Genomic DNA, 13,293 nt, shown 5'->3' with positions numbered 1-13,293 from the left:
ACATTGAACGTGGTCTTGGAGGTTGAGTTCGGGCGCCCTGTTCTTGACACAGGTTTCATTTTCTCGCGGTGGGAGCACGACTCGGAACACTGTTCTCGGAGCAGGATCACACACCACCTCCTTGTCAAGGTTGCACGAGGAACACACGGGAAAACTCGTGAGAGTTTGATTTTTGAACTGCAAAAAGTAGAGAGATGGCTTCCAAAGCCAGAGATAATGGGAAGTTTTGCAAAATTAATATTGATTATTTTCCATAACACAGAAATGAACGTTCCTGTTAAATAGAAAAGAATTCAGCCCATCCAAACATAAACTCTCGAATAACGTACAAGGACACGGCCGTGTTGCATGCTGCTTGCCACTAACTACTAGGCATAACCGGTTGTTTGTTCCTGGCGTTCGAGCGGCCGACCCACGAGCAACCGTTGAAATTGAGTTGCTGGTGAACATACGAGAATAAGACGCCCGAACTCAGCCTAACCTCAATGAAAGCCACCGTCTGATCAAAAGGGCGCCCTCAGCATCTTGATGTGCCTTTTCCAGAAAGCATGAGGGCGCTGTGATGGCCTCGGTGAGAAGTCCAAGGATGCAGTCTACTAATTCCAGTGAAAATTGCTGGCCAGCTCATTAGTATTAAAAGTGTCCCCACAGTATCTTTTGAAAGATGAAGAATGGTGAGATTGTGTACATCTTTGTTAGAATCACCTCTCTGGGTCTTTGGGCTTTCATCTGAAAGCAGACTAGTTTTAGAGAAATTTGAGAGTTGTCACTTAAAAAATGGCTGCAAGCAGTCTTCAGGAAAAATCACTGTGGGGGGGGGGATAATTAAAAATGTAATTGTTAAGCCACAAAAAAATTGAAAGGAAATTGAAAGATTAGGGACCAGACATTAGTTTAATTTTCGTTTCAGATATCTGAGGGATGTTGGTGTGCATGTTATTGGGCCCTGATCAGTGCTGATTTTGAATTGTTTTCAATGGGGCTTGAATTAGTGGACTGTACCCCAAAGTGAAATAGATGAGTCACTGGCTGGCCTGGATGGACGACTTCTGTAGGGTAACGTGTGGCGGTATTTTATGAATTTAGAGCGCCCTCTGTAATTGCAAAAACAATATAGCAAAATCTCACCGGGATGTTGGCTATTGCTCACTCTTACAAGAATTGGAAGCACAACTATCATCCACAGGAAAAACGACAACCTAATTTAAATCTGTTCTTGATTTCTAGCAGTATTTCCATCCTCAGAAGTTAATGACTGATTTGATACCTGGATTAGGTTGAGCTGTAACAATGTAGGTGCTTTGTATTACAAACATACTGAAGAGATAATCTATTCACCTGATATAGTGCAGGTTGTTGATAATACTATTAGTTCATAATATGTGCCATGAGTACTATGAAGAGAATCTGTCTTTGGCCCTAAGATAAAGTATGGTGAATGCAGTACATAATGTAAATAACAGAGCCTGTTTTGTAATTGCTACACACGTTGAGGGTCAAGTACAATGTGTGTTAGTTATATTCGAATTGTTCTAAAATTCAATTTTGCTTTTTGCATTGTGATTGGACATTTTACTGAAGTCCAGCATCTTGTCTTTTGTTATTACTGTCAATTCACAAAGGCAGACTTTTACCTTATGGGAGATCACCAACTGGATATCTTAAGTATCTACAGTGCTGAAGAACTTTAAATTGTTGTTCAAGACCCCCGTCAGTCTCCGCTCTATTTTGAAGGGCTCTCGTTGTTTCTTCGCGCTGATCCTTGTTGATTCCGGCGCCTTCGGATGTTGATGAAACGTCTACGGTGTGCTGGTCATCTGAAGACCCACTTCCGGACAAGTCACTCAACCGGAAGGCTCTTCGCATAACACGGTGTCGAAGTTCGAATCCTGTGTGTCGCATATGCATGTTACTCGGAGTCATAGGAATTTGCTCTGGTGAGATAAGGATAGGATTTATTTCGGGGTCGTTAAAGATCGACTGGGGTCCGACTGATGGTTTAGAGTAAGATGTGGAGAGTCTTGTGTTGTCTGCTTGAGAGCGGCTTTTACTGAAGGAGTTTGTGGTGTCACTATTCGGCCTCATCGCGGCTCGAACGTCTCTAGACGCACTATTAGCCCGATATCCTCTACGTCGTGTCATGAGAGGTGATGGCGGTAGCGACAGAGATTTCTTCAAAGATAATTTGTTGTCTGTCAAAGGTAGAGGATTGGGGCTGGAGTATCGACGGCTCATTAACTCATCCTTCAGAGACGAACCAGAGGTTTCCCCGCGAGACTTGAGATGAGGCGTTGATGGTACTTCAATGTCTAGGGATTTCGGAGGTGTTGTTGAGGTCTCGTGAGGCGTGAGTAACGGTCCATGATCCAATGTAATCTTCCTGGTTTCAGACCTAGATGATGACCTTGATTTTTGTTGCCGTAATGGAAAAGGTTCGCGTTGCTTGTCATCTGCGAATGCCACTTTTTTAACGAGTCTACAGTCTGATAACCAAATATCAGGGAGTTCAAATGGCATTATATCCCCTGCTGTAGCGGCTCGTGCAGCTTGAAGCAAACCCCTGTCCATTTTGACTTCAAGGATTCGCAGATTTACATGTATTTCTCAATGACTTGATGTATTGCAGCTTTAAAATTACTCGTCAGATTGGGTTGTCCCTTAGTTTTCGCAGATTAGAACAGCTGACACTCCCTTTGTGTACGCTGTGGTACGCTAACGAGTTAATCTCCTACCTCTGTGGTCTTGCTGTGTAGTTATAGAGCAGTGCCCTTTGGTGCTTCAGAGAGAGCGAGGGAACTCAAATTAGAGACTATGGCGTTTTCTAACGACTTTTGAAGTGTTTATCAAAAGAACAATGTCGCCAGATAAGGTGAAATATTATCACGCAAAGTTTTTTAACGATTGGTGCGTGCATGCATAATGGTTTTACAACAAAGTCCAATGTAAAGTATAGTTCAAAGTTTACTGTGAATCTGATGTTTAAAGCACAGAAAGCACGGCTATTTCCAATACTGCAGGGAGGATGAATTGCCATTATTTCACTGAGAGGTCTATGAGCTTTTTTCAAAACGTCTTTAGTGAAATAACCCACCACGTGTTTGGACACCTTAATCTTGCCCGACATTTATCATTTTGCGCTATCGTGGAAAAGGACAAAAGCAGGTCGCACTTTTCCAGTATGATTATGACAAAATATTCAGAGCTTTTAGTTCAGGACTGCGTGAAAGTGGTGCAATTTAGATAAGGGGAAGCCGGGTTGAAATTGTGTTCCTCCTTGGGATGACGTCAATACGACTATTGTCGACATTTACATGCAATATTGTCCACGCGTAACTTTAAAGTTAGTTTTGTCGCATAATTCCTCGGTTTATGAATCGGAATTTTGTTTTTTAGGGCAACACGTTTTATCAATGGTCGTACGTGCTCTTCAATATTCCGCTGACTTCAACAAAACACTTGCAATGTACTTTAGCCTGCTTATCGGTTATTAATCGCTTAATGATCCATAATTCACACACTAGTTCTCTGTTTTATTCAAAACCCGAAACCTACAGATCTAACAATAACTCTGGGTTGGTACAAAACCAGGCCAAAGATTAATGGGTACGTATACAAGCAACATTGTGAAAACGGCACAGTGAAGTATTCACACTAAAATTTCCTAAAAAGAAGTTCTGTATTTAATTGTCAGGATCAAATAAGCTGAGAAGATACCGATGAACATTTTGGAGGTTATTGGAGTTGGGTGTTTCTGTCTCAAGACAAGACTTACAATTTCTCTGTATAGCTGGAGGGGCGACGGGTCGTCGGCTTTCATTCGGTGTCTGGTTTAGATTTTTGGATCAGTAAAGCAGTTATGTAGATCGACTTTAAATCCATAATAGGTGATGTCTTAACTGTGGCCACGAAGGTAAATAGGTGTATGTTGGTGATATGAGAGTTATTGAAAGGCCCGCTTAAATCAAGAACGAACGGCTGAAGGAGGCTATGGAATTTGAAATCTTTAAATTATACATGTAAGCAGGAATTAACCCGTGACGCAGTCGTGTTCGTTGGTAAGTCTCCTTTAAGTCTCTCAATACAATTTTCCCAGACTGCTGATGATATTCACATTCCTTTGTTTTTGTTTGGCTTTTCTTTCTTTTTCTCTCAACAAGGAGACAGCAATTTTTTTAAACAAAGATATGTGCAAATCCTTTGTCTCTCCTGACTTATCAGAAAATTAATTTTTTTATATCTGTATATACAACGATATGTCCCTTTATCCAGATGCTGATAATCAAAGCACATAATATTTGTAAAAAACAGTTTGATACTTTGTTTAGATATGTAGGGGCATTTTAAATGCAATATTCCTACAAAATTGAAAGTCACGATGAATCCATAAGCGAGTAACGTCACAAAACGTGGACACCTGAAACCTATGGCGGTTTTCGCTGGAATTTGACTTTTCTAATCACATGTCCTCGAACAGGTTATGATAAACGCAAATAATCGTTAACGAAGAGTTAGCCAAGTCCTTATCAATATGTACAAAATAATCTTCATATAATATTCGTTTCCACACTTGCGATCACCTATAGCATTTCTAACTTGGATACACAAAAGTTACATTACAATTTACTTGAACTTCACAAATATGTTGGTCTGATCTGTTGGAACACATTCAAATATCTGAATCCCATATCCTCTAACAGAAATACATACGCCAGTTTTGCGGGTATTTTTAACATTCACTCTTCTGCACTCTCCATCCTGTCCATTCACAAAAAACACTATTTTGCGAGCCATGTTTCTTACAAGGGTTGAAGTAGGTAATTTTGGTGGTTGACCCAGTGTATATTTTCATTCTTAAAGTGGTCCAAAGTAGAATTTGTTTGCAGAAAGAGTTGGTTGTTATGGGCTTCTGCAAGTTCAGAATTTACACTTCATTTATTTAAAATAATATTATTTTCCAGATAAAAGCTGAAAATTCTTCAGCCTGGTTTTTGTATGATGAGTCAAAACGAGTTTCAGTGTAGATCAGAGAATCCTTGTCTGGATGAATTGGTGGAATTTGGAAGGAAGGATGGCGACAAGCAAGGCTCAGATATCTTCCGTCTCGGCGAAGGTGTCTGCTTTGACGAGGAATTGAGACCATCTCTGGAGGGGACTTTGTAGCCAGTCGTCGAACTTTCGATGGTTGAAACGACACGGATGTCTGGTAAACTCTTCCTACGATAACGTTGGCTGAATAATTTTGGGTCGTCATGAGTCAAGGCGGAGCTAGGTGGACTAATCTTACGAGAGGCTCCACTGAGTAATCCAGAAGACGGGTTGAGTTTCCTTCCTGGAGGAACAGTCCGAGGGGTGAAGAGCTTAGGTTGTGAGTTAGTGATTTGCGCGGGGGATTTCCCAGTCAATGGGAATTGGAAGTGGGACTGAGTCCGTACGTTTGAAGTTGCGTCAGGTGGAGAAAGTTTTCTTGAAGCGTGTCCATTGTTTGCTGGGACGCTTGGGGGACTTATTTTTCTAAGTACGGTTTTATTTTGTGACGGTCGTAGTAGTGAATTAATGCGTTCTCGGTGTACATCCTGCTCGACTGACTGCTCAGGTACTTTCTTTTTATCGGTACTATCCCCTGCCAGTACAGGCTTGGTTTGATCCAAGGTATTGTTACGCTTCTTGGGTCGGGTAAGAGGCACCCGTGTATTGCTCAGTGATAAAGATGACGCCCCTGCTACTCTGTTATTCCCGACTCCTTGAACAGTAGTGGAAGTCATTTCTGAACTGAGTGGCGATTTGGGGATAGCATTCAAGATGTCGTCGTTGCGATCCATTGTGATGTTTTCTGCAAATCTGTCTGTCCTATGACGCATAAGATTTGAAATCTCCCCACCCTCTTGGAACCCGCCCCAACCGTCGTCACCAGCCGAGGTTGTCCACAAATCTCCAAGGTCCTCGAAAATCCCACCTCGTGTAAGCATCTGGAAGGTCTTGCTTGGTGACACGCTAGTGGCGATTACACGAACAGACTCGGAGGGTTTTGATCTGCCACTTGTCCCTGTAGCATCTCCTTCCGTCTCATTGCCCTCTACTACGGGAGACAGGTTGCTGGTCGATCGGTAGAAAGGAGGTTTGTCACGATGAGAAAGATGGGACAGCTGACGACTTGTTGATTTGAAAAGTTCAGAGTTTGCTTCCATCTTTTATACGTACATGTAATTAGGATTTGCAGTGAACTTCAGGGTTCACGCGTAGTAGGAGCGTTCTTGAACGTCAGGTGGATTGTAGATTACTGCAGCTGAATAGACGAGAAGGCAGAGATCGATGATGCAATGCACACCTTGCCTAAAAGTTCAGAAGCTTGACACGTGGAGCTTAAAAAATTCAGAGAACATAACACGCTCACAGTTCTGGTGGCACATTTCTGGTCACCTACATTTCAGTCTGATGTAACCCTTTGTTATATAGAGTAATTATTGGATTGCACGGAAGCTCTTGGGACCTGTTACTTTCACCAAACGATTTCAACGAAACGTCTGCCTTAATTCAGGGCTAACAATTATGTCCAACGTGTTTTAAGGTTTTGGCACCCTACGGGGCCCCACACGTTTAGAACTGAAAGAGTTATGGCAATATCGTAAAAACGACAGGTCATTTCCAAACGATCTGTTGTTGTATAGTGATTTTATTTTTCCGCATAAGTTGATGTGAGAGTGCAGTGAACGCGGGTTACTTTCTTTATCTCTTTGGTTATGAAATTGTGTTTTGTAAACGCAAGGTCGTTTCCAAATGCTCTTTGTTGTATTTTTGTGACTTCTTTTGTATGCATGCTCCAAATTTAGAAGAGAAGGCAATGAACGTGGGTTTTTTTCAACTAAAGATTTCTTCTTTCTCATTACTTATGACGAGTGAATTGGCCTGAGGGATAAAGCGTAAATAGCTTTGCGTCATGGCAACCACTGCCAAACAGATTTGTTGGATCATTTCCCTTGAATGAATGAATGACTCGTAATATCGCAGGTTCCACTTTGGCATTTTGCCATTTGAAAAACCAAATCAGTAGTCGGTCGGTAGTTACTTGTAAATACTGCCTTTGCATATTCTGCAGAAGACTTTGTAGAGTTCCTTCGTTAGTTTCTGTTTCAATGTGCTTGGGCAGTTTTCTGCTTACATACACTTCCATTTGAAGTTTCAAAACGTTTTTTAATACAAAAAGGACGCATAATGTTCTTTACCATCTGAAAAAATTCAAACTAATCTGTTTGAGGCCAAAAATTGAGAGCACCCAGCAACACTTTTAAAACCTCAGTTATCCAGCTTCATTGCCAAATGTTTAATTCAAAGGAGTTAAATACATAATTTATAAGACGTTTATCATTATACCATTGATGAATTAAGTGAAAGAAAAGAACAGAGTAAAAACGCAAGATGAATTTATTAACAAGTTCAAAATCAAATGGATCACGTTTTCATAGTGCCGATGTTAAGTTGGAAGTAATCAACTGAATAAGATTAGTAAATGAGAACACAATTCCATACAGGCGCAAACAAGCCACCAGGCGCAAAGCAAACATCCTACCGGTACGTTGTGGCTCCATATTCTCAACAGATTTTTTGGTAAATGTTTAGGCCTATGAATCGTTTAGTTAAGAAATTTGCATTTCAGCTTTAATGGAAAAACCTGAAATCAATAATCAGTAGACAGGTGTAATGTACACTCCGGTGAATGGCACGCCAAAACTGTGACAGTAACGTAAATGGCGATTATATTTAATTTCATGAAAATTTCCTCAGCAAAACTTACAATTTGCGCATTAATTATTGGCTAATTGTTTTGGAGGGTATTTTGTTTTAGCTACGAATCAAAGCGCAATTGCGAGAACGAAAGAATATGTGGCGACTGTTTTGGACACTTGCCACTTTGTGATCCTGAACACTAAACACTGGTAACGTTCTGCTCGTGTAAACAAAACATTTTGAAAATAGGTGAAGGCATCATTACCATTACTATACAGCTTTCAGTTTCTAGTGTCTAGCAGTAGTACAAATCATCCGTTTCAATGCAACTTCTTTACTGTGCAGGGAAATGTTCGGGGGGCCTAAATTCATCTAGTGGACTGATTGCGCCAGCTAAGTCACGTGACCTATAAAAAAGGGGCATTTCTCCCATGTCACGTGTCTTAACGGGTCTATTCTTATTGAGTTGGTATGTTTTTAAGTTGTTCTGGGTTACCCGTCACTCTACCCTAACAGGGGGCGCTATAATACATTTTCACGTTCATTGACTCGGACCAGACAAACCTACAAATTCCACACAACGTCATGCCCTACCCTCTCTTAGGTGACAAGCTTTACCGGGAAATTTTAAAAACGAGAAGGAAACGGCAAAGCAACTTAGCGACGTAATATTTTATTTGCCAAATTTGTCGGTCACAGCATGGAGCTAACTACATGGTCATAGTAAAAAAGTTAAGTGTGACTTGAAGCATTGTGTGCCAGGGTGTAGTCTAGGCCGAGTTTAGGTATTTTCGTAAATGGAATCGATCCTCGGCATTTGTAGGCTGATTCAAGGCTTATCTGCTAACGATATCACGTGATTACACATTGTTTACATGTGCACATTCCTATTCCTCTTGGCTTGTTAGTAAAAAGTAGAACCAAACATTCCTTACCTGGTTTAAAGATGAGCAGTCACTATTGTTATATTTTGTATGTTATATCTGACACATTCGTGTAGCCAGGAAATGTTCTGCACAAGACGGCTTGGCGAAAAGGTGTACAAAACAATTTACATAATGCATATACATCCCCTTTCTCTACCCGCCGGGCGGAAATTTCTTTCCAATACTAGAAGTATTTTAGCAAGGTTATTATTTCTGTTCAGACTATAATCGAAACCTTCTCATTCTTATACATGTAAGCTAGTCAACACTTCAACAGATTTGAAATGGAAATTTTTCCACCCTCAATTTAAACTTTATTATGTTCTCACTCCTCAGCAAGCTTGTCATTGGAGTCTTTAAGGATACCGCCTGCAAATGCTTGTTGCAAGCATATAAGCATATAAAATAGTTTTTAAAATATTTAAGTATCATTTTCAATCATTGATAATTTAAAACGTTAGGCGAACTGTTTATTGTCTGAGACTGATACGTATCTAGGTCCTTCAATGACATATCCCCCACGAGACAGCTAAAAACCAGATTACGTAATCGATCGATGCCAAAACTAAAGTACCACAGAGTTATTCGAAGCGTTTTTAGTGAGTCGCGGTGACCAAAAGAAGTGCTGAAAACTTGTATGTTCATGTCCTGTAACTGCTCTTAATCTTCATCTTGTAATGAACTAGAAACGAGACTAATGCTGTCAGGACAAGAAGAGCTGTTACCATCATGAAGGATTTTGGAATACAAATAATTTACAAAATACAACATTAATTCGACCTCGGAGTTTGTCCATAATTCTGTTGGAAATTCGAGGGTTTACCCTTTCCCTTTTAAAAGTTCTTTCGGAGTGTCATAAACTCTCCTGATATTTTTCATATTACAAAAACTGAAGTCAACCGCCTTGTCGTTTATTTACACACTTTTATCAAACACTAATGCCAACCCTTTGTGAACATTATTTCCTCAGGTTTCATCTTAAGTTTTTGGCCAATTGACCCATTCTTCATATTATTTTTAAATACAACGATAACCCCTTGTCTTTCTTGGACATTGTATTATATTTCAATTATACCTTATCAAACTTACATGTATAGGCCTAGGCACTTTCTTTAGCTACTCGGCTGGCCCCTCCTTCGCAAATTTATCAAAACCTTTATGCCAACCCCTTTCCCGACATTCTTCATATATTCTTTTCATTCAATTTAAATGAAATCGGGAACTATATAATGTGTAATAATGCACTGATTTTACCAGTTACAATACTCCATTTGAATTGATTTAAAATTAACTTTTCAGTTTTGAAGTTGAATAATGCAAAGGTTAAGATTCAGTGATAAGCTAACCGCATCCGTTTCTGTTTCTCAATGGCACAATATGGAAAAGAAGAACGTACATGTATGGAATAATTTTTAAATAGAAATTCGACCAATAGTTTTGCAAAGACTGTAAAAATGCACTGAAGGTTCCATTACCATTCATGGCATGGCGTCTTTTTCATGGTACATGTACCTACATTTTGTTGCATTTCGTCTCTCGTGTGGAAGTTACATGTACGTAAGTAACGGCAGTTCTTGAGGTCATCGAAGCTGGTGATTTCAGTCGTATCTCCGGACCGAATTCCTTCATTAATCACTTGCTGGACCATTCGTAAAGAGTCTCTTCTGTCCCGGGACCGATATCCTGAACTGTTGGACATCATGGGGAAAACTGTGCGCTCCCTGGACAGGAGTCGAGATGATTGAGCGGCGGCTTGGTTGGCAACGGCAAGAGATGCCGCTGATTCGATGAATCTCATAACATAGCCCATCGCCCGTTTACTGAGCAATGGACGAGAGATTTCAATGACTTCACTCTTGCTACAGTTCAAGGCCTCATTTTTTTGTAGACTGGGCGAGGTGAGAGCAGAATCACTCATTGAGTCTGAAATTTTGGTGCTTTTGGGTTTGTCTTTCCTCGGTTCCAGAAATTCCATTCGAGGAGGTTGGACCTCAGATACGGTATGACGCTTCGGGGAAACGCTCCTCGTGATGGGCCGTTGGCCCACACTAAGCGACGTGGCAGGTGCCGATATTTTCCGGGATCGTTTAGCCCAGTCGGAGATTTTTGTCAAAGTGGACGTTTTCAGTTGCATCTCTTTATTGGTGTCTTCCTCAGGGACTTGGGGTATAATGTCAAGTTGACTGTCACTTTTGGCCTTAGCCATTGACTCAACCGACTCTCTCAAGGTGGCTAGATCGAGGAAACCTGTTACCAATGAGGACCGACGAACATGAAGGTCTCCAGGATCACTATCACGACTGGGCGGACGAGGAGGGGAGTTTGTCATGTCATTAAGAGCCTGCTGAAAAATGGCAGAAGTGTGCGGTAGTGGAATACGGTCCGGTAAACGGTCTGAAAAAATGTTGAAGATCTCTCCACCATCACTGTAATCACCGTCTGCAAAGGTCTGGTTTACAATCCCCAAAGACGGTTGGTCCTCCAGCAGCCAGTTTGGTGTTGTCTGTCGGAGCTTCTGCTGTGGTTGTTCGGCAAAGGTTCTCTTATTTGGGATAATGACAAAACATCTGTCAGGCTCTGAGTCCAGTGACCTACTTTTTACAACGACACGACTAGGTGAACGGGAACGTGGACGGTGCTTCTTTGCCACAGACGAGATGTAGGGCTCAACAGTCAACTGTTTCTTTTCGTTTACGTCGACATGATTCACGTTTCCGTCTGAATCATCGTCCTCAGTCCTTGTGTAGCCGTGGACATCATCTCTTTCAGAGATGTTGACACTATTGATGGGTGGTAGAGGACTAGGCTCTCGGGGAGAATCTTTCCCCTCCTCTGAATCGGCTGATGATGACTGTTTTATTCTACTTAAAGTTGGAGTTCGGCACTGCCTTGCTGAATGATCCTTTGGGTTTGTTGACAGTTGAGATTGGCTCATAAATGTTTGATTATCCAGTTGATGCTTCTTTGCTAATCGAGGTGACAAATTCTTCGTGGCGAGTACAGGTGAACTTATTACATTGCTGCTCGGTAGCCTTGGAGATGGCGACTTCTCTCTTAAGTTTGGTTTGTTTACTGAGGGTTTACTATCTTGAAGGAAATGGTGGTGCTTCTTGAAAGTGTCTCGAGGGGGCGACGTGCAGGGAAGTTCATGCATACGAGTACCGGCTACATCTTGGCCATTCTTTGTGATCGGCCGTGAGTGTCTGGGCGAGTGAGGACTTACCGACCTGCATCTCCTGTCTACATGCTCAACTGAAAGTCGAAGTCTACGACCCGGTCGGGGACTTAATCCAACGGCTGAGAGACTAGACTGCTCTTTGGTGGGTAGCGCTCGTGAAGACGATGCCATGACGGTGTCTGCAATGCCAATACACGGTAGTTTTACTTTGGCGTGATATCTATTGTTGTTGACGGTACTGTTTTTGAAATATGGATTCCACACTCCGTTAACACCTGCTAGCTCGGTGGCAGCAACTCCCTTAACACCTGCTAGCCTGGTGGTAGCAACATCACTTGTCATGGGTATGGTCTGGTTGTGATCCATAGCGCAATTGAAATCAACCGCTGTACACTAAAAGCGAGACAAGACAACGGTCGTGCAGAAACTCCCAGGGACACTGTTTTAGTTCGATAACTCTTTATATAAGTGGCTTCCCGATCAGTGTACTGATGGGCGATGAAGTGGAAACTCAAACTGGCACTAGTGGGATGGTGATGATGACGCTGAAGTCTGTGTGCTGACACAAACCTCCTTGCTTGTGCATACAATGCATATGAACGAAGCTACCCAGGGGGCCCTGTCAACAATGCATATAGTCAGGAGAGGCGGGACGTATTAACTAGTCTTGCCGACAACACTGAAGGGCGTATCTCAACAACCGGTAACTTAAGCTTCAATTTCCACGGATTTGACTGTTGACGAAATACGCCTTTCAATTTCTCAGTCTCTAAACAACGAACAAGGCACTTAGTTAATTACATAACTAAGTAACAGCCATGAAAACCACAGTTCCGTGTAAATATTGTCAGCAGTGCTAGCGTCATTGCGATTGTCATTAGCGAGTTTCATTTGTGAAACTTCCGCTATTCTGCTTTATTGATTGGCTTTTGTGGACTTGTCTCTTTCTAGAAGGTTTTCTTTTGTAAACGGATTACGGCGCAGTCAGGATTACCACAGGGCCGTGCATAAGCAATGTAATCGAAGTCATGTTACGTAGTGCTGCATGACTAAAAATTCGTAGTTTAGTGACTTTTAAAATGCGAATGCCTATGGCAAGGGCGACCTTGCATTCGACCTCAAGGTTGAAAACGACCGTAAGCAGGACACATGAAGGCATCGCTCATATTCCAAATATGGGATTTTAGTGAAAATGAATATCACTGCTATATGTTGACTAGAGATGGTACTGAGGCAGGTGGGAAACTAATTACCGCTGGAGTGACACCACATCCTTTGGAGAACGAAAAATAGTTCACAGCTGCATAAACTTGTGAAAGGAAAATAATTGTACGTTACCAATCACTAAAGACTGTACGAGCTACTTTCAGTCGATTTCATAAAAAATTTATCTGGGTAGGCCTATAGACATTGTAAGGGATCAGCATTGTACTCATCCGATTTATTTTTGTTTGTGTGAATGTGGAG

At 41.5% G+C, this 13,293-nt stretch overlaps 2 protein-coding genes and 1 long non-coding RNA gene across 3 annotated transcripts in view; 1 reads left to right on the top strand and 2 right to left on the bottom strand.

Moving 5' to 3' along the window:
- pif1 (PIF1 5'-to-3' DNA helicase) overlaps window positions 1-13,293 on the top strand; it is a 72,336-nt gene that overhangs the window by 2,185 nt on the left and 56,858 nt on the right. The gene's annotated exons all lie outside the window — the stretch shown is intronic.
- On the bottom strand, window positions 876-2,765 carry LOC147797102 (uncharacterized). Its single transcript, XR_015427363.1, has 2 exons — window positions 1,635-2,765; window positions 876-1,094 (listed from the first exon to the last, which is right to left on the bottom strand). It is a non-coding gene; the product is annotated as an uncharacterized LOC147797102 (long non-coding RNA).
- On the bottom strand, window positions 8,938-13,243 carry LOC147797101 (uncharacterized). Its single transcript, XM_087144203.1, has one exon. The coding sequence runs from the start codon at window positions 12,190-12,192 to the stop codon at window positions 10,120-10,122; it is 2,073 nt and encodes a 690-aa protein (XP_087000329.1). The 5' UTR covers window positions 12,193-13,243; the 3' UTR covers window positions 8,938-10,119.

Source organism: Acanthaster planci, linkage group LG12 (assembly GCF_054643075.1).
Source record: "Acanthaster planci isolate LZ-2023a linkage group LG12, COTS_SCS, whole genome shotgun sequence".
Taxonomy (NCBI): domain Eukaryota; kingdom Metazoa; phylum Echinodermata; class Asteroidea; order Valvatida; family Acanthasteridae; genus Acanthaster; species Acanthaster planci.
Note: the sequence above shows the minus strand (reverse complement) of the source record. Positions and strands in the feature narration are given on the sequence as shown.

Bases quoted from the DNA above. Each gene is read 5' to 3' on its own strand.
- LOC147797101 (XM_087144203.1), bottom strand. From the start codon at position 12,192: ATGGATCACAACCAGACCATACCCATGACAAGTGATGTTGCTACCACC.